The 21,552-nt window shown below is 40.3% G+C and overlaps 1 protein-coding gene across 2 annotated transcripts in view; it reads right to left on the bottom strand.

Annotated features, from left to right (window-relative positions):
- Nucleotides 1-371: 371 nt before the first annotated feature.
- Nucleotides 372-21,552, bottom strand: part of CFAP95 (cilia and flagella associated protein 95) — a 100,112-nt gene continuing 78,931 nt past the window's right edge. Inside the window, exons 4-6 of one of the 2 annotated variants that reach the window (XM_063455052.1) lie at nucleotides 15,085-15,153; nucleotides 11,272-11,329; nucleotides 372-594 (exon numbers count right to left, since the gene is read on the bottom strand). In XM_063455052.1, the coding sequence (XP_063311122.1) occupies nucleotides 412-594; nucleotides 11,272-11,329; nucleotides 15,085-15,153 (310 nt within the window). In that variant the 3' untranslated portion in view covers nucleotides 372-411. The remainder of the gene's footprint in view (nucleotides 595-11,271; nucleotides 11,330-15,084; nucleotides 15,154-21,552) is intronic. The other variant, XM_063455053.1, reaches the window with a different exon arrangement.

Raw genomic sequence — 21,552 nt, forward strand, 5'->3', positions numbered from 1 at the left:
GTTTGTTTTTACGCTTATGCACATATTGGAGTTTTACTGTGAATTAAACAAATTTTATGTATTTAAAGCAGAAGACCTGCCCATAGCACATTCCAAACTTATAAACAGATTGATTTAATGGGTTAATATCTCATTCAGGGCATTTTAGCAGGACAATTCATATTAGGTTGCAGAGACCTAAAGTTTGCAAAAGAAGATGTCTTTGGTACCTATATTTGTGTAATTTAAAGGCACTTTCCAAGCATTTTATTTCCAGAAGTGTAACAATGTACAAGAAACTTTTGTCTTACTAGTGGTTTGACCCTTTTATCCACCATTTAAACTGGATTGCAGAGTATAGAGAATAGAACAAAGTGATTTCAGACACTTGCTTTCTGTTTGTTGAACATTATCCAGTATAGGTTTATTTAATCACAGATGGGGTGTAATAGGGCAGGATGGCTTAAACACAATCTGCTTCATCGGATTATTGGCATAAATTCCACTCTCATCCTGCCATGTATTTCTGCCAAATCTCCTATAGTCTGCAGTGTCTGTAAACTGAGAGTGGCATTTCTTATAAGCTGCAGAATAGTCTGGAGTATCTGGACAATTCTGTAGAAAAAGACAACAAAAAAATTATATATATATTTTACATAAAAAGAAATAAGTTTTAAAATGTAAGCTTACATTTTACAATTTTAGATTTAAAAAAAATGCAATGTATATATTTAAATCAAAGTTGTGTGTGTACACAAACACACATCTTTTTCTAAATTTTCTGAAAAGGGAAAATCCTCTCCTTTCACAAATTCCCTCCATCCCCACAAATTTACACAAATCAACAATAAAGCATAAACTCTTTTCTGTTACATTACCATTTACCATTAAATCTGCATGCGCTTTGCTGTGTGATCAACTATAGAAGTTAGTAGCCACTGGTAGTTGACAAATCTGTTCTTAATTGTTGTCTTGGTGGTTGTTGTATCCCCAGTTAATCTAAATCATATACAGAGACCACAAAGCCTCCATTGATAGTTCTACTCTATTTTCTAAGGTTTCCTGTATTTTTTCATTCTTCTCTGACTCAGTAGTGCGCTATCACCTGTTAGACCTGTCCAATCCCCTGCTTTGATGTACTCTCCTGTGACATGTTCACCGGAAAAGTTTACTCACCCATGGTTAAAGAAGCATTGCACTTCACTTCATGAGTAAAACATTCATGGAAATCCTCCATCTACCCTTGATAGAGAATGAACTATCATTCACAATTGATGCATAAAAGTTATCATGGGCCATGATTCCTAGAAGCTGAAATCCAACAGCAATGGGTAAGATAAGTTGAGAATTTATGCATTAAGCATTAATGATCTTAATTATAATGTGGGCCAACTACAGATTCAACAACAATCAATATCTGGATCTTGGACTTAATGTGGTTGTAGAATGATACAAGGGTTAATTATATTATTTAATAATTGGATACATGCAGATGTGTTAGGAGAGGTTCTCCTAATAACATCGCACATAATGAGCCCATTACATAGAATATAATGCCACAGATGTGAAACTCAAAACTATATTTGCTGGAGCTGCTTGAATTCCTTAAAACGTAACAAATATTTATGTAGCCGGTGTTTTGTAGTATTTTAAATCCCTTTTATACTCAAGTATAAACGACTAATGTCAATTTTGGGCATAAAAAGAGTCCTTCATCAGCACGCATAACAGGCTGGTGATTGATGACCAATGGCAGAATGGCCCTCCTCCATGCTCCCCTAAGTCCGACTTCAGCTCAGCCTCTGTTACATCCCCCCTCCTGCATCAGGAGGTGTGACATCACCAAAGGCAGATCAAGAAGCAAGTAGAACTTGACCTCAGCATAGTATTGTAAGTAAAGTTATTGTATTATAACTTTTTTTTTTTTTTTTTTTTTTTAAAGGGGGGGTGGGGGGGAAGCATACTAGCAAGTGATATTCCATACAAAACAGTGTTTTAATAAAACACTGGAATATAAGCTAAACACTATGCTAATAACCAAAAGTCAAGCAATACTAGAACCACAGACTCTACATAACTCCTATTTACCCAGACTGGTAAAACAATAAAAACTGCATATACTTTTAGATACAGATTCTTCATAATTTGTTTTCAGTTGATTTTTTTCCCCTCCACATGTTTTCTGCTAGTATAACAAACACAGCACAGTCTGTGAATATTACACACTGTTTATTTTAGAACAAGATAAGAAACCATAACAGTGAAAGCTTATTTAATATACTATAACGATGTACTCAACTGTGGTTTTCAAGAATGCAATCATTATAGAAATATAGGGGAGATACGTCAATCCAGGATAAAATTATAACAATACATAAGTTTTGATCTTACACCATTAAAGCAGGTATTTCTGAAATTAAAGTAGATCATTCAGAAATATTAAAATAAGTTGCTACTTCATTTATATTACTACAGATACATAATAAAATATTCAGAATGCATGCTAATTTGTTTATTACATTATTCAATTTGCAACAATTTAGGAGTGTGTGCATTACTTTAAATGGTAATATTCAGTAATATGCTTGGGTTTGCATGCTGCAACCGCCATCATTGAATCCCACCAGAGATTTTTTATGGGATTCATGTCAGGTGACTGTGATGGCCATTTTAGACTTTTCTAGGATTTTTTCAGTAACCAAGCCTTGGTGGAATTTTTGGTGAGGTATGATAGGGATCGTTGGGTGGAGGTATGATTGGGATCATTGTCTTGTTGGAAGGTACAACGACGCCCAAGCTTCAGCTTCCTCACACATTTTCTCCTAGGATTTCCTGATCCTTCAATGGATCCATCTTGCCTTCCACACGCTGCAGGTTTACAGAGGATGCAAAGCAGATCCAGAGCATCACCAAGCTACCACCATGCTTAACTGTAGGCAGAGTGTTCTTTTCAGTGTATGCTTGTGATAATAATATTCCATATTTATTAAGGATGATTGATCACTATTGAGCAAATTAAACTATTATAGATAGTTAAGATGGCTGGTCTTACACTTAGTCACACTAAGAAAAACAAGATGACATTGCATAGAATGTTCTATAACATGTCTGGCCAATATCCAAAGTGGCTGACGTACTTGAAAGTAGGACTTGGTGCCAGCAATGTTTAGAAAGACTGAGTACAGGGCCATAGATTCTGAGAAAAGGTACTGTACGTGTTTGTGCCTTGTGCCTGATCAACTATAAACATTACCTAATCTGCATGACATACATGCTGGGCTGCATTGAAAAGAAAACTTGGTGGAAAAGTACAGACCATCCATCTCATTGGTAAAAAGGTATAAAAGACGGTGAAACTTGGCACTCACTTGGAGAACTACCCACCTGTAATAAGGACGCATGTTGCTGGTCTTTGCTGTTCCCAGTAGAGAGTGTCCTTCCAAGACTGACTGCCTGAGTTCCCCCAGTCATGCAGCGGAGTTACCTCCAAGTTTCTCTAATGGTGATGTATACTTAAAGGAGCACTAAAGTCAACATATAAAAGAAAGAAAGACAGGCCCCCTATCCTTCTTTTTTGCTTTTATATTAACTTCCCCTTAATAAAAAATATTGTTATAGATCAAACTTACCTCCGTTCCAGCGCCAAGATCCTCGGCATCAAAATGATGAAGTAGCAGGGCTTAGACGCTTCTCTCAGAGAAGCGTCATAACGATCTGGTGCACATGCGCAGCTTCATGTTGCACCAATCGCGTTCTTCATAGAGCGGCATTGAATGCCGCCCTGTGAATGAACACTGAGCGCTCTACCGCGCATTCGTGAGCTGAGCTGACTGACAGCTCAGCTCGCTCTCTATGCCCGTCCCCCTTCTACTGCAACCCCCCAGCCTAAAGTATATAGTATATAAACACTATATACATATATAGAGATATCTCTATATATAGTGTTTGTACACAAACACACACATTGAAAATAAATATTGTTAAACATACACACACTCTCTATTTCTATCAATCTCTTTCTACATATCTAATTCTATCTATCTATGGCTATCTAATTCTATCTAACTCTATGTATCTATATCCATCTATTTCTCTGTCACTCACTCACTCACTCTCTCACCCTCACTCACAATTACTTACGGTTTGGATCCTCCTGCTCGGTCTCCGGTCTTCTGCCTGTCAGCCCTAACCGATGTGTGTGCATTAGATCTTATCTCCCCACACTGTCGGCTTTGATTGCTGACAGGCTCTGGGGTTAACTACAGGACACAGGAGGCGCGTTCACAGTTCCTCCTGCCTACTGATATCACGTTTGATGTATTCACCAAAGCGTGAAAACGGCAAACGTGATGAATGCGAATTAGGCAGCCTTGAACTCAGTCCCTCTGGTGGCCGTCTGAGTGACTGCCACTGGAGGTGTTCCTAGATTCCAAGGTAAACACGGTTTATTCTCAGAAAATACAGTGTTTACATGAGAAAGGCTGCAGGGAGCTATTGTTCTCACCTGAACAACCTCATTAAGCTGAAGTTGTTCAGGTGACTATAGTGTCCCTTTAAGCTGATATATCTAGATATTTAAGCTGTTAGATTAACTGAATGCACACTATAGGTTAACCGGTTATATTATTGATTAAGTCCCTGTTGGACAATAAAGTTTGATGTGATTATTTACAATCAGTTTGTGTTTTCTTCTTTCTCAAATACTCAGTTCACTCATCCCGAACAGGGTTTTGGTGCCTGCCAATGAAGACCTTAGGGTAATTGATTATTGCTTTTTGATGTTGGTGCTTCATGATTTTAATGATTAGGCACAGCAATGATTCATGCTTCTTCCTCTAGACATACCCCTGATCCATTGGGCCGAAAAGTTCCAGTTTTGTTTAATTGCTCCACAGAACAAAATCCCAAAATTTCTGTGGCTTATTTATATGATTTTGAGATTGTTATATTATTTAAACCTTTCTTGTGCTTTTGGGTCACTAGTGGTGTACTTCTTGGAGTTCTGTCGTGGAAACCTTCTGCGTTTGCTACATGCCTTACTGTGCTCACTGAAACCTCAGTGTCTGTGGCCACCAAGTCTTGCAGGGTTTTTCACAACCTGCCTTCTCAGAAATCTGGTTGCAGACGATGATAGCTTCCTTTTTCTGCCTCATCCAGGTAGTGTAAGCACTGTTCTTTTAACTTGCTAATTTTGCTTCCAACGGTGTCTATAAGAATATTCAATGCCATTACTATCTTTTTGTATCCTGTTCCTTGTTTGTGAAGGGCGATGATCTCTTCTCTTAACTTTTTGGACCATTCTTTTGACTTGATACTCAACACCTGGCCAGTTTAGGTATTTTAAGTGTTCCAGCTCAAGCACACCTGGTGCAACTAATCTACCTGTTTTGCATATTTGTGCTGTTGTGAGGGATTCTGTCCAGGAGGTTGAATCATTTTGAGACTGGAGAAGTCATTACAAGTTGCATTTTCAGTTGAATTTGGGAAAACCACTTGAAGCATTTTCAATTGCTTTTGTTTTATTTGTTCATTGCAAACGGCTGAAAGTCTGCAGATTTTTACAAAAAAACTGATTTTCAAAGGGGGTTGAATAATTTCACAAGTTAGTTTGTAGTTCTGTGATACTTAAGGCTGTATAGAGACCAAACACCTTTTAGCACTGCTGCATATAAAATGCTAAGTTACATTAATACACTCTTCTAAATTGCTATATTGACAGAACATTATTGATTTAACAAATGTAATCTCTATTGTAATCTAAACATATATTTGATTAAACTTTGGGGCAGCATGTGGAAATGTAATTAAGAAAATGTAATAATGCATGATCATTAAAAAAAAATTGCTTATTAAAAATGTATGTTTATTTTTTGGATCCTTTGCCTATGAAACAAAACAGAAAATATTGAATATACTGCTTGTGTGGTCCTAATACCAAACACAAGAATAATGTTTCTTAATGCTTGCAACTAGCCTCTTTGTTTATTTTCTATTAAACAAATGCTCGGGAAAAAAAAATGTTATTAGTCTAAAGCATTGAACTCTGTGTCTTTTTTATTCATACACATATCTAGTACTGGTTAGAATTCTGATTTTCCTCCAGCACAGTCTAAATTCTACACAGCATTGATTTAACTAATGGAATTGGAAATGGAAATTCTTAGGGATACTGCCTCTAAACAGGGCTGGTGCATATATTTTTGGCTACAAAAGGCAAAAATACCTTTTGCAAAATGCGTCTTCACCTATTAATTCAAATAATTTTTTATTAAAGTTTTAGAAATGTTTCAACAAGTTATAAATGAATAGACAAACATTCTATTCGGGGTAGGGAAGGTAAGGGGAACTTGTAAGAGGGAAAGGTTATGTATCCATCCATATCAGTAGCAAACAAAATGTTGTATATAAACAATAATAAAGTTTAACAATTAGTTTTTAAAAAACATATACTTTTTTAATTTCTTCTTCCACTTTATCCCAATCACATTTTAGTTTTGTGAATGTGTGTATAGTTTTTCGTGTGCTTTATTACCCAAGTACAAATTAAAAACTTCTTTAAGTGATGGTACATTTTTGGATTTCCAATACCGTGGTAAGCATGAGGTGGCAGCAATCAGGATGTGGCCTATTCATTTTTTTTTTAAATTCTTTATTTTTGTTGTGCAGAAAGGGTTACATGAGGAGTTTGCAGCGCCACGATAGCGGGGCAATCCATGTATTTTATAACATATTATGACATTTGTATGGCGTTTAGATGACATGCACATAGTTTTTTTTAAAACGTCAAGTACATCAAGCTGGTTAAGTACGATTAGATAAACTAACATTATTTTTGCCCCTCTGGAGGCTAACGGGTCACAGGAATTAAACAAAGAAAAGTATAATTGCAGTAACTAATATAACAAGCTCAATAAGGGCAACTGTGTATATTAATATGGTGTTTAGAGTGTCAACACATACTCAATAGTAAAAGTGCATGTCCGGCTTTGGCATTAGGGTTGTAGCAGGTATGGTATGCGTTTGACGTTTGGGCAGCCTAGGTGGCTTTGGTGTGAGTAAGTTGATTCTATGTGGTGCTTTCACCCCTGCAGTGTTTGTAAGCCCTCACCAGTCTCACTGAGTGCCATGCTGCACCGGTTTTTGTTAAAGGGACACTATAGTCACCTGAACAACTTTAGTCTAATGAAGCAGCTTTGGTGTATAGAACATGCCCCTGCAGCCTCACTGCTCAATCCTCTGCCATTTAGGAGTTAAATCCCTTTGTTTATGAACCCTAGTCACACCTCCCTGCATGTGACTTGCACAGCCTTCCATAAACACTTCCTGTAAAGAGAGCCCTATTTAGGCTTTCTTTATTTCAAGTTCTGTTTAATTAAGATTTTCTTATCCCCTGCTATGTTAATAGCTTGCTAGACCCTGCAAGAGCCTCATCTATGTGATTAAAGTTCAATTTAGAGATTGAGATACAATTATTTAAGGTAAATTACATCTGTTTGAAAGTGAAACCAGTTTTTTTTTTCATGCAGGCTCTGTCAATCATAGCCAGGGGAGGTGTGGCTAGGGCTGCATAAACAGAAACAAAGTGATTTAACTCCTAAATGACAGTGAATTGAGCAGTGAAATTGCAGGGGAATGATCTATACACTAAAACTGCTTTATTTAGCTAAAGTAATTTAGGTGACTATAGTGTTCCTTTAAGTCAATGTGGTATTCGTATGGGAGTGTTAGGGGAATTACTCTGGTTGGACGTTAGTATGTACTCCACTTCCATGGAGGCCAGGGAGACTATGCCCCATTAGACTACATTGTGGTGTCTGTGGTGAAGTGTCGGTGTTGCGACAGGGTGTTGTTCTGGGTACACTCACCGGACTTGCTTGTCTAAGGTTACATATGTACTGTCTGGACTTGGGCGTGGGATGTCGGTACCTGAGGACGGTCGCTGGGAGCGGGGACAGAGCACCTCTCGAGAGGCTGTCGCCACTGTCCATGCTGCGGGTGTTGAGGTGTCGTTCAGTGGTCATGGTGATAGTAATAGTAGGGGGCAGACCGCGGGGGAGTATCCCCTGCAGGGTAATGTATCAGTCGGGCCTCTGTCGGTATGGGTTGTGTTCTTGAAGTCGTGTCAGGTATGTGACACAGCTCCTTTGCAGCTTGTGTACTCCTAGGGGTGGGAGGCTTTTAGCATGGGGTGTTAGCTCGTGCCCCATCCAGGTAGGCTGGGGGAGTGATGCTTGCGGTGTCTGGGATTCTCCTTTATGTGTGGGGGGAGGTTAGAGCGTTTAGCAGTATAATAGAACTTTGGTAACTCTTAACAGTAGAAAGTCTCTGGCCGGTAGTCCCGCTGCATAAGTCAAGTGGTGTTTGCAGCATACGAGGTCGCAGCGGCTCGTCCGGGCACAAACGGGATAGCATTCGCTGGGTCCCACCTGTGGGATGCACGGTCCGCTGCGCCAGGTCTTGTGTTTGTCATAGAATCCTGCGGGAGTCCCAGGGCATCTAGCAGCTTTGTGGCTTCCTCGAGGTTCTGGACCAGGTGTTTCTCCTCTCCCTTGCAGACCATGAGTGTGCGCTCTTTCTTCCATCTGTATTCTAGGTTATGCCGCCTGAGGAGGGAGGTGAAGGGTATGAGAGACCTCCGCCAAGCTAGGGTGCTTCCTGAGAGGTCTTGGAAGAACGTGAAGACATGGATTCAAATTTGTAGGGCGTGCGGCCTTTGGTGGCTGCCATGACTGCGGCTTTGTCCCTCATATTCTGGAAGCGAACCACCAGGTCCCTGGGTGCTGCTGCCGGGGCCCTGGTTGCTTTAGGTACCCGGAAGAATCCCTCCAGCCCCATTGTTTTCCCATGTCTCTGGGGGAGCAGAGTTTGGAATAGGCGCCTGAGGAGGTGCGGTAGTTCCGTGTCCAGGATCTCCTCCCTAACACCCCGTACCTTGACATTGGTACTGCGCCTCCTGTCTTCCATTGCGGCAAAGCGGTTGTCATGCCTCATTGCCTGTTGCTGCAGGTCCCTCACGGTTAGTTGGAGCGTGGTTATCTGCTGGGCTTGGTCGCTTGTCGTGGTCTCCAGGGCTCCCAGTCTGCCTGTCAGGCCTCGTATTTCTGCGCGGATGTTGGCCATGTCCGCCAGAATTGTGGCTTGGAGGTCTGCCAGGAGTGTCTTCAGGACCGTGGTGGTAACCGGGTCAGAGTCCGGGCAGGTTGGTGCCGGCATGTGTTTCGTCGGTCTTTCTTCCACCTCGTCGGGATAGAAGTCGTCCGACGTGTCTGAATAGGCCTCAGGGAAGGCGGCCATTTTGGGCCCCGTCGCGCCATCTGCCTGTCTGAAGAGTTCGCCTATGTTTAGGCTCGTTCTGGGCTTGTCTGGCTTCATTTTTTTTGTTTTTCGACCCATTATGGTCTGCTCGCTGCTGGCGGGTTCTGTTGATCGTTTGGGTCAGGGTTCGGGTCTCCCAGGTGGGTGATTATCAGAGAGATGTACCGGCCTATTAATATTTTATCTGTTCTATTGATGGACTCAGGGAATTGCTTGAATAATACAAGTTCTGAGGTTAATTTACTAATAGACCGAACAACTTTAACAATCAAGTCATGAATCATTTTTCAGTATCTAGTTATTTTGGGACAATTCCACCATATATGAGCCATATTTCCCATACCCCCACAATCCCTCCAACAACGGTCAGAATACACACTGTTAATATTAGGTAGTCTAGACGGAGCCAGATACCATCAATATAACATTTTGTAATAATTTTCGAAATGATCAGTACAGCAAGAAATAATTTTTAGAGCTTTAAAGAAACTGAACCATTCCTCATGCTCATATTGTGTTCCTAACTCCATCTATCATGACACCATATCTTTCAGTTTAACTTCAGGTTTTCGGTTGTAAAGATAGTAACACATAGATATTGTACCCTTTCTGTTTGGCTCATATTAAAAAGAAAATTAATAATTTTTTCCAGTGCTGATATCTCTAGTGACTTATCGTTTTTGTCAGTGTCTGATATGGTAAATAATCAACACACATTCAGATTCAGAGTCATTCATTAGTCCATATAAACAAAAAACGTGTACGGTTGGGTGGGTAAATAATATCAAACTAGTGTAGGCAAGCCACTGTCATGAGGTCATCCCCAAAACCTCTATACAAACAACCACAGAATCCTGATTAATAAATCAGAAAAAACAGGGCACCACAATCACAAAGTTCAATCTGGAGATTCCCATGGATAGGAGGGACAAATAGATGTATGAAAAATATATGTAAGAAAAATATCCACTTTATTAGTAATAAATCCAGGTAAAATAAGCAATAGCACACACAAAAATTTGCAAAATCGCAATATAATGTTAAAAAGCCAAATAAGGCACGATGGCCCCTATGGACAGCAGCTTCAGCTATACAGATGACTGTGCAGATATAACAAAGTGCCAGTGCAAAAAAAGTGTCAAAGTGCACAAAAAAGACAGATGACACTACACAACACAAAAACCAACAGTGTACCGACAAGATAAAAGTCTGCTGTACCACCAATACAGGGCTCTCGTAGCTGCTCAACGCGTTTCGTCGGTTAGACTTCTTCAGAAAGATTATTACATATATATAATTTATAACGCACATATATAATTTATAACAATATCACACTATGTTTTGTTTTTGTGTTCTCTTTTAGATTATACAGCCAATTCCCATGTTTTGTTGTTTCTTTTCCTATTTGATGTTTGTATTTGAGTCTATGTGAATGCACTTGTGCATGTCTGGATGACTACATTTGCTTTTTTGTATTTAGTGTCAATGTGAATGCATATGTGTATTGAGCGTTCGTGTGTGTCTGCAAATGCAGGGGTGTGGAATATTTAAAAAAATCTACTTGTCCAAGGGGGGTGACAGGTGACAGCGTGTGTGAGGGAGAGGGTGACAGGTTTCCTGTGTGTGTGGGAGGTGGTGAGAGGTGGCAGAGTGAAGGGGTGCCTAGTGGCAGAGTGAGGGAGGGGGTGAGTGGTGGCAGAGTGAGGGGGTGCCTAGTGGCAGAGTGAGGGAGGGCTTTAGTGGTGTTTAGTTTTGTTCCTCGATGTTGATACACTATGTCAAAGGGTTCCATGGGAAAAATCAATTGGGAACCCCTGGTCTATGCTATTACATTTTTTGTATTGCTACAGCAAAATAGATATACTTATATTTGTCCAAACCTGTATTACAAGAGCGCTACATGCTAAAAGTTTCAGAGAGTGATTTATGTATTAAAATATTAGATCAGGTTTAGATTACTTATCTATTAGTACTTACAGGTGGTGAATAATGATATGGTGCTGTATAATCAGTGCAGTATGTAGTTTCTAGATTCCTGAAAAAAAAGGGGGGGGGGACACATGGAAATAAATTTAAAAGCAACAATTCACTTACTTAGTATTAATATATTACTATAGTCCTAGCCCACTCTGAGGAAGCATTGGTCTCAGCAGCAATGGGTGGCAGTGATTGGCTGTGAGTATTAGCTGCTCACTTTTAGCCTATCCCAGTGTCCACTGCTAGTATCAATTGAAGGAAGTGTGTAATCTCTGCCTTAGCAAGATCTCCAGTGGGGCAGGCTGTGGGTGGCCAGGGACTCTCATTGAGGGTTAAAACGTTCAAAAATGGTTTAAAGGGACTCTCCAGTGCCAGGAAAACAAATCCGTTTTACTGGCACTGCAGTGCCACCCTCCCTCCCACCCCCCATCCTATGTTGCTGAAGGGGTTAAAACCCCTTCAGTGACTTGCCTAAATCCAGCGCTGAAGTCCCTCGGCGTTGGGTCAGGCTCCACCCACACTCCGGTGGAGACCTAATGCGCATGCACGGCAATGGCCGTGCGTGCATTAGACATTCCCGTAGGAAAGCATTATTTAATGCCTGGACCTTATTTCTCTCAGTTGTATATAAACTGAGGAGTGGAGCTTTGGCCCACCCTACTCTCTGAATGCTCCACCCCAGGGGGCCCATCTCTAGACATTAATTTATGTTGCATGGGGTTAAATGTCATATGCCTCTCTGAGGAAATTAGCAGAAATATGAACACCCTCACAAACAACACCATTCACTTTATCACAATATATATATTGTGCCCGGCCATGGCTTGGTTACGTGTGGTTTTATGTTTACATTTTTTAACTCTTTATGTTTTATTTACTACAATACATTTTTGATATTTTCATCTACTGCTGCTGTTATCCGTATCTCCGTGATCCATCTGTTACCAGTGGTCCATGGTCCATGGTCCATAGGTACTCATCATTAGACTGCACATTTGGGCTTGCTATACAGAGCCTGTTATGGCTCTGAAATTCGTGAGTGTAACCATTTATCATCTACTACTCACTTTATTAGTACAGTACACACTATGTTCTATGACTCTATGTTATTGTTTTTTAGGCACTGCGGAGATCTGCTTGCCATCTGTGTATACATATAAGTATAAACTTATTAACTGTACATCTGGGCCTATACATGTGGTTATTAAAAAAAAAAAGTACTGGATTTGTTTCACTGTAACAGCCTGTTTGGTACGTGTTCGGTTATTGGGATTTGTTTATTGCATGCTTACTAAGTACAAAGCAATACCTGCATATTTAAGCCTTAATGGACCACTATAGGCACCCAGACCACTTCAGCTCAATGAAGTGGTCTGGGTGCCAGGTTTTAACCCTCCAGCTGAAAACATAGCAGTTTTATAGAAACTGCTATGTTTCACTGAGGGTTATTCCAGCCTCTAGTGGCAGTCTCACTGTTTCCGCGATTCCGCTGGACGTCCATTGGAAAGCATTGAGTAATGCTTTCCTATGGGCAGTTTGAATGCGCGCGCATGCGGATCTGATGTCGGCAGGGGGAGGAGAGGTCACCAGCGCCGAGGGAGCCTGGTGCTGGAGAAAGGTAAGTGGCTGGAGGGGTTTTAACCCCTTAAGCCCTTGGGATGGGGGCCCTGAGGGTGGGGGGGGGGCCTTTAACTAATTCTGTTGTCCTGATTTCTTACATGTTCATATTCTGCAAATAACATATTGTAATAATGAGTTTTCTATTTTAGGTTATTCCTAGGTCATTTTGTATTGCCTACTTCTTACAACTCTGTATGATCTCTATTAATGCTGTATGCACTTAAAGAGTTACGCAGCTGCCCAAATACAAACTAATTGGAAATCACTTGTGCCCCAAATGACAACATGCAAATGGATGTGCCCCAAATGACAACAAGAGATCTTTTGATGTCCCTGCCGGCTCGTTCAGCTGCAGGCTCTCCACTGTGGCGCCCTCAGTGAGCCCTGGGGGAGGAGGCAAGTTAAAAAATCCAGGGGGTGGGTAAGTGCCACCTCTTACCCTCCCCTGCGGACACCCATGCCAACGATGCCCCATTTATAAATTGTGGTAGCATCTTTTCTACTACAATAGGTGTGGGTATAAAAAGATAAATGTTATTGTTATTTTTGGGGGTCTGGTGCAGATAAATAGTAATTTTTAATAGTTTCCACTGAAGCAAGTCCCATACCCACATGGGAGTGGTGGTATTTGTGACAAACACCTTGATGAATCCACATCACAAAGGATTCAGGAAGTTTTGCAGGCAAAAATAAGCCTTAAAGTCCTGTAGTATGCAATAATTTTCCATGAAAATGCCTGAAGGGAGCTATTATACTCACCAGAACAACTACATTAAGCTGTAGTTGTTCTGGTGACTATAGTGTCCCTTTAAAGCTAAATGGCCATGCTTCTCAGACTGCATTTTCTATTTCTGTGTATACATACGAATTTGCTATATTTTTTGAGTGGTGATTGGCTGATTTCCCCTATCAAAGTGTAAATGACAAACAGTGAGATAATAAGTCTAGCATATGTTGCTCACATGGGATTTTCCCAAATCAATACTAACTATAGACTTGATGACTGCAGTCTCAGCCACATCTGTAGAGTTTTTTTTTATTGCCATCTGGGAATATGTTGCAATACATTACACAATGTTCATTTTTTTTTTTTTTTTACATTTGTATCATATGTTTTAATGTCTCTCAGGCAATAATGCTTCAGAACCTGCAGTGTAAGGTCTAGACCAAGGGTAGGCAACCTTTGGCATTTCAGATGTTGTGGGATACATCTCTCACAATGCTCTTACAGCCAAAATACTGCCAAAGCACCAAGGGAGATGTAGTCCACAACAACTTGCCAAACCCCTACGTCCTGCTGTTCTTCTAGGTCCCACTCCCAGTGAGCAACATACGCCAGTTTGCTCCAAACCATAGCATTAGTTACACATGGCATTGTAGATGATGCAGATAAGGCAGATAAGGCATCTACCTGATCCAGCTTCACAAAGGGTCTCAAAGAATGAAGTACTTCATGTTGCTGGTTGTTTTACCTCAGTGTAAATATGTAAAAACACAGTAAATATCTAAAATAGTCAGTGGAATGAAAATGGTAAAGCTTTTCCAAATCAGGGGAAAAAACTACAGTAGACACCTGATATAAGTATTTAAATATTTGGAGGCCAACACCTTCTGACCACACTGATGGTACTACACTTTTGATTACTACAAAGAATGAATATGTAATTTCAAGGATGAAATGTAGAGACTGTAAAAAATAGCACGTGTCACGAGAGTTCTGAAATGATGCTGTGCATTGCTATAGGTAAATATATTATTGCATAGGGCACAGGGGAGGCACTATACCCTGGAAGTGGTTAGAAATCAAAATTGATGCATTAAATAACTAATTTCAAGGAACTTTTAAAGATTCTCTATGACAACTATGCTTCACGTTTGCTACTTTGGCCTTAAATTTCAAATTAGTTTAGAATTCTCACTTTACGCAGTATACAATTGTAAACACGTGCATATGTACCAATGCAAATAATAACATGGCTTTCAATTGTAAGGGTATATTCCACATAATCCTCGTTTTTTTGTTTTTTTTTTTAAATCAATTTTTTTTTAAATTAACAAATATTAAAAATAAAACATACTGATTCTTTAAAAAATATATAGTAATTTGACAAAAACAAAAATAACATGTACCAAAAAATAAAATAGGATATAATAAATGAGTCCCCTCCAAAAAGAATTTCTTAGAATACTTACATTTTTCCATGTTCTTTAGTATGATGTGGTAAAACTGCTCCAAAACCATGCTCAGGGTGACCAGTATGTCTGAAAACCAAGATACACACGGAATATTTGTTAATTGCCAATCATACAGACTTTAACATTTATTAATTTTGCTTCCCATAAAACATTGAAGTTGAATTATACTCCAATGAATTTTCATTTACATTTCTCTTTAAAAAACTAACATACCAGGGACCTGTGTCACTATAATTATCACTCATTTTATGCTATGTCATTGTGAGTGATTACAAAGTGTGATTACAGTACATGATGCTCATATGATTCATAAGATGAAATTGAAAAAAACACTATTTTTCTTATTTTGTTTATTTCCACATATATCAAATACAAAGTTGTTCTGACATAGGCCTCAATATAATATTTTTGGTTATGCTTTTCAATTTATTTCCTATTTTGAAAAATATAAAAAATTTAATATATTTATATCCTTTTATATTTAAAAATAACAAACATTAAACATCATTTATATAGAAATATATCAATGTATAAAAAAATATATATATGGTTTTTCAAAAATATTAAATTAGGGACATAGCCTGGTATTCAATGTAAATCCCAAATGTTACATGATTCCCAGTTTTTGCATACATACAAACAGAGAAAGTCATGGGTAGAAGAAGGGTTGGACTGGGAAAAAAATTTGGCCCAGGCATTTTTTTTTATCACAGTGGCTCACTGCGGAGGTGGGCGGGGCCCCAGAGGGGGTATTTTTTCATTACCAATGACAAGCACGTCCCCTCTCAAAGGAAGCATGTTGGTTCAGTGCCTTACCAGAGCAGTTCATGTGCAGAGACACACTGGAGAGCACTGGCATGAGAAAAAGGCCCTGTACTTGTTCTGTGCAGCACAAGCAAATGTATTAACATGCTTGCGCTGTGTTTGCTTGCATGTCTCTGCTGTCTCCAAAAGTAGGATACCAGAGGACAAAAGGGCAAGGAAAGCATATAATATATTGTGCATGTGTTTGGAGCCAGCCTAAGATTGTGTGTGTGTGTGTGTGTGTGTGTAGAGTGAGCCAACTGTGGTGTGGTGTTTTATATAAATAGGTTGGTTTAAGTTGTGTTATGTGTGTGGCTAGGGGCTATAGAGAGTGATAGAGGGTGTGTGTGTATAGAGGGCCTAGTGTGTATAGGGGATGTAGCAAGTGTATGCATAGGAGCTATTGTGTGTATATAGGAGATCTAGTGGTGTGTGTGTAAACATATATATATATAATATACACACACACAATTGTGTGTATTGTCAGAATATTTTTCACTGGCAGACATTTTGTGTTAAGATTTAAATAAAAAATCTATACTGTGAGTCACCACTTAGCAGATATGACTCCATTTTGTAACAAAATGCAAAAGCTCATACATACATTTGTGTTTCTATCTATTAGAACTCTGGAATGTGGCTAACATAAAACAGAGATAAGGTTCGTCTACAAGAATGAGCTACGCCCAGACACATATATATATTTGATCCTGATGAAAGTCCTGAGAGAGGACTGAAACGTTGATCCTAGAGCTTATGTTTTAAGTCTTGCAAAATAAAGAAGATATTTTAAACTGAAGACCGTGAGTGCTACCATCACTACTTCTTGTTATATATATATGTATATATATGTATATATATATATATATATATATATATATATATATATATATATATAGTTGCAAGAAAACGTATGTAAACCCTTTGGAATGATATGGATTTCTGCACAAATTGGTCATAAAATGTGATCTGATCATCATCTAAGTCACAACAATAGACAATCACAGTCTGCTTAAACTAATAACACACAAAGAATGAAATGTTGCCATGTTTTTATTGAACACACCATGTAAACATTCACAGTGCAGGTGGAAAAAGTATGTGAACCCCTAGACTAATGACATCTCCAAGAGCTAATTGGAGTGAGATGTCAGCCAACTGGAGTCCAATCAATGAGATGAGATTGGAGGTGTTGGTTACAGCTGCCCTGCCCTATAAAAAACACACACCAGTTCTGGGTTTGCTTTTCACAAGAAGCATTGCCTGATGTGAATAATGCCTCGCACAAAAGAGCTCTCAGAAGACCTACAATGAAGAATTGTTGACTTGCATAAAGCTGGAAAGGGTTATAAAAGTATCTCCAAAAGTCTTGCTGTTCATCAGTCCACGGTAAGACAAATTGTATATAAATGGAGAAAGTTCAGCACTGCTGCTACTCTCCCTAGGAGTAGCCGTCCTGTAAAGATGACTGCAAGAGCACAGCGCAGACTGCTCAATGAGGTGAAGAAGAATCCTAGACTGTCAGCTAAAGACTTACAAAAGTCACTGGCAAATGCCAACATCCCTGTTAGCGAATCTACAATACGTAAAACACTAAACAAGAATTGATTTCATGCGAGGATACCACAGAGGAAGCTACTGCTGTCCAAACAAAACATTGCTGCACGTTTATAGTTTGCACAAGAGCACCTGGATGTTCCACAGCAGTACTGGCAAAATATTCTGTGGACAGATGAAACCAAAGTTGAGTTGTTTGGAAGAAACACACAACACTATGTGTGGCGAAAAAGAGGCACAGTACACCAACATCAAACCTCATCCCAACTGTGAAGTATGGTGGTGGGGGCATCATGGTTTGGGGCTGCTTTGCTGTGTCAGGGCCTGGACGGATTGCTATCATGGAAGGAAAAATGAATTCCCAAGTTTATCAAGACATTTTGCAGGAGAACTTAAGGCCATCTGTCTACCAGCTGAAGCTCAACAGAAGATGGGTGTTGCAACAGGACAATGACCCAAAGCATAGAAGTAAATCAACAGAATGGCTTAAACAGAAGAAAATACGCCTTCTGAAGTGGCCCAGTCAGAGTCCTGACCTCAACCCGATTGAGATGCTGTGGCATGACCTCAAGAAAGCGATTCACACCAGACATCCCAAGAATATTGCTGAACTGAAACAGTTCTGTAAAGAGGAATGGTCAAGAATTACGTACTAACAGCATACCCAGAGCCGTGTACAGCAGTGCTTCCTGTATATCCAGCATAGTCCATCCCAATCTGTATACAGTACTGTTCATTTAGAGTTCTATGAACATAGAGTGATTGCATTACAAGAGTAAACCTTATGTTTTGTGTTCCCATGCAATCCTAACTGAAAAAACTGATCAGTGTACCTGGAGTGTACTGTGATTTAAAAATATTTTGTATATTTATGTGTATGTAATATACACATTGGTTTCCCTTTTCATTCATTTATATGGCCGTGTACAGCAATGAACATATTGGTGGTTGTTCATTGATGTGCAGAATATATATATATATATAAAAATTTTAACCTTGTGCACAGTGCACTGCTTGCCTGTGTGCAGAGCCACCCTTTGTGTATAAGGATACATTCAGTAACACGCTCAGTACTTGGTATTCTGACTGCATACCAACCTATGTGAGCTTAATGGTTTTCATGTATTTCCCTTTTAAAGCACTGCTTTAATATTCAGATTTTATTTTGCCTGTTTAATTCATTAAAGAGTTTAATATTAAGAAAATTATAGAAAAAAAAACATTTGAAGAAAAAAAATCATTTTCCGTTTTCGGGCAAGGGCATCCTGAATTTTCAGTTTCCGTTTCGGCTCAGAAGCCACCTAAATGGTGGGTTTTCACTATAGGGTCAGGAATACATGTTTGTGTTCCTGACCCTATAGTGATCCTTTAATTCTACTTTTTAAATTTAATGGGTTGATACAAGGTTCCATTGTATTAGAGAAGGTGAAAGAGAGGCCAGATACGTCAAAATCATACTTTATGGCCCACAAAGTAGTCGCTATGTCTGATAAGTCCCTTTGAAGACTATTTGATAAACGGTGCCCAATAGAATAAGACTTATGATGTCAAAGGCATTAAGAAATTCTATTAATCCCTTATACAAAGTGGTAGTTTGAATTCTGGATGAGAATTTCTTGTGGTGTTAAAACGCCACCTATCGATCAAAGTCTAAGGCAATCAATAGAAGAAGATACACTCACCTGGCTCCATTGGTCACTTTAAATTAGTGACATAAAGAAAGTTAATATAAGCGCTTCCTTAAAAATTTAAGATGGCCAGAGACAAGAGGTCACATCTAACTCTCTGTATCTTTTCCTACTAAATTCTGGAACTTTGAAAATCTAACACACTGTCTTTTCCAACTGAATCTGGAATCCTTTAATATTTAAAACTCTTGAACTTCCTATTTTCACAATTCTCTACTCAGGGCCGCGCTACCATAAAAGGCGAATTAGGCATTCGCCTGGGGCGCCGACCTGCAGGGGGCGCCCACCGGGAGGTTTCTGGGTGGGCTGCTCCTGTGGGTTGGCAGCGGGCTTCTCCTGCCTGGGGTCGGAGTGCTGGGTAAGTGGCTGTTTAGCCACCCCCCAGCGCAGCCATATCCTGTGCTCCCTCTGCCTCCCTGTTGCTGCAGTGCCGATCATTTGCTCAGGGAGAGGGGATCTGTTGAATCCCGAGCACCCGAGTAGAGCACTCTGCTTGCTGCAGGCAGGGAAAGCCAGGATGTGACCTGGTATCCTGGCTGCCCCCTGCCTGTGAACACAGGAAGCACTCTGGAGGGAGCAGGAAGCAGCCTGTGCTCACAGTGCACGGCTCTCCTGCTCCACCAAGAACAAGGACAGATACCTGCAGGCTGAAAGATGGTCCCCTTCTCCTCCAGTCACATCACTAGCACAGGTATGGCATAAGAGGAGATGGTTATTATTGTTTGTATGTTTAAAAATTGGTGTGTTAAGTTTGTTTGCTGTGTGTGTGTGTGTGTGTATGGATGTATGTATTGGCAGTCTGTGTGTGTGTGTGGATGTATGTATTACTGTGTGTACTGAATGTGTGTGTTCATAATGGACAGTTTCTTTTTTCCCCCCTAAATGTCTGCTCACTGTGTCTCTTCTTAAATGTCTCCTAGTCTGTATAGGTTTCCTAAAAACCTCAACAATCTCTCTATCCCTTTCCTAATTGCCTTCCCGGTCTGTTCCCTTTCCCTAAATGTATCACTGGTCTCTCTGCTTTCCCTTAGACACTTAGGAGTCTATTCACTAAACAGTGATTTGAAAAAAGTTGAGATGACTTTATACAACTCTTCTGTTTTGGCCTAAATGTTTCAAGTTATATTTCAACCCACTGTTTAATAAATAGACATGGAAAAGAAGAGAAATTGACAGAAGATAATTACCGGGTTATTCACTAGAGTGAAAATTGTAAGTGTAAGGGCAGAGTAGCCAAATCTGGAGAATGTTAACAGGTGTTTTGACCATAAATCAGAAGTTCAATTGTAATTCCCAACAATTCTCACTTTATTGAATAACCCTATTGGCAGGGGAGGGATGGCAGCCTTAGGCCTGGGGGGCAAAACCAGTCAAGTGGCCCATTGCGCCACCAAATCAGTTCACCATCCATGCCCACCTTTTCCTGGTTTTATAACGGATATTGATGTTATGCTAATCAGTAGCTCTTTGCCATACCCGCTCCTTCACGGCTCTGACTTTCAATGTTGTCAGAGCACAGGCTGAGAATCTCTGAGCCTGTGCTCTGACTTACTAACTGAGCGCCGGAACCACGAGGGAGAGGATATGATCTGACTGCACCTACTGCTGGTGCGCACCAGTGGACCACCAGCGAATCGTTTAAATTAAATATGCTGGTGTACCCAACTTGTGAGCTGTGTTGGCCGCCGGGTGCCTCTGTTGTCATGGCACCCTGCGTGACCGCACAGCTTGCCCACCCCAACGGCTGGCTCTGCTGACACACACTGACGTTACTACTTAGACATCCCTCAATATTAATACAGACATCAGAGTAAACACCAATAAACTGTGGAAACAGAGCTGATCCCCCAAAATTTATAAAGGTTTGCTTAGAGGATTTATTCAAGATTAAATCATGCCTCCTCCTCTCTCTCCCTCATGCGCTGCTCTGTAGGATGGGAGGAAGTGAAGAGTAATCACAGTCTCCCAGCACAACGCCACCTGTGGCTGCATGGGGAACAGCTGTTTAATGTAATGCTTGCAGGACGGCTAGCTGCCGCAGAACCTCTTTGTTTCCGTCTCTGCAAAGGGCTCCAGGCCCTGCTTGTTGTGAGTGTGAGCCACTGTAAATTAGGGGCAGAGGGCACTTGCACTGCGGTCAAGACGGGTCTGGGCAGAAGGAGAGTGCAGTGCAATCAGTGCACTCCCCTCCTGTGGGTCACCAGTACACTGGTGCACCTGCCCAGGATCAGAGCCGGTGCAAGGTTTTTGCCGCCCTAGACAAAATATAAATTTGCCGCCCCCCCCATGTGACATCACAATGCCCCACCCATATGATCTGCCATATGAACTAACGCCAGTGCTGCACACAGTGTGTGTTTACATTAAAAAGCCTGCAGGAGGGGCCGGACCGCCGAGCGGAGCGGTCGCAGGGAAG

Source organism: Pelobates fuscus, chromosome 5 (assembly GCF_036172605.1).
Source record: "Pelobates fuscus isolate aPelFus1 chromosome 5, aPelFus1.pri, whole genome shotgun sequence".
NCBI classification, from domain to species: domain Eukaryota; kingdom Metazoa; phylum Chordata; class Amphibia; order Anura; family Pelobatidae; genus Pelobates; species Pelobates fuscus.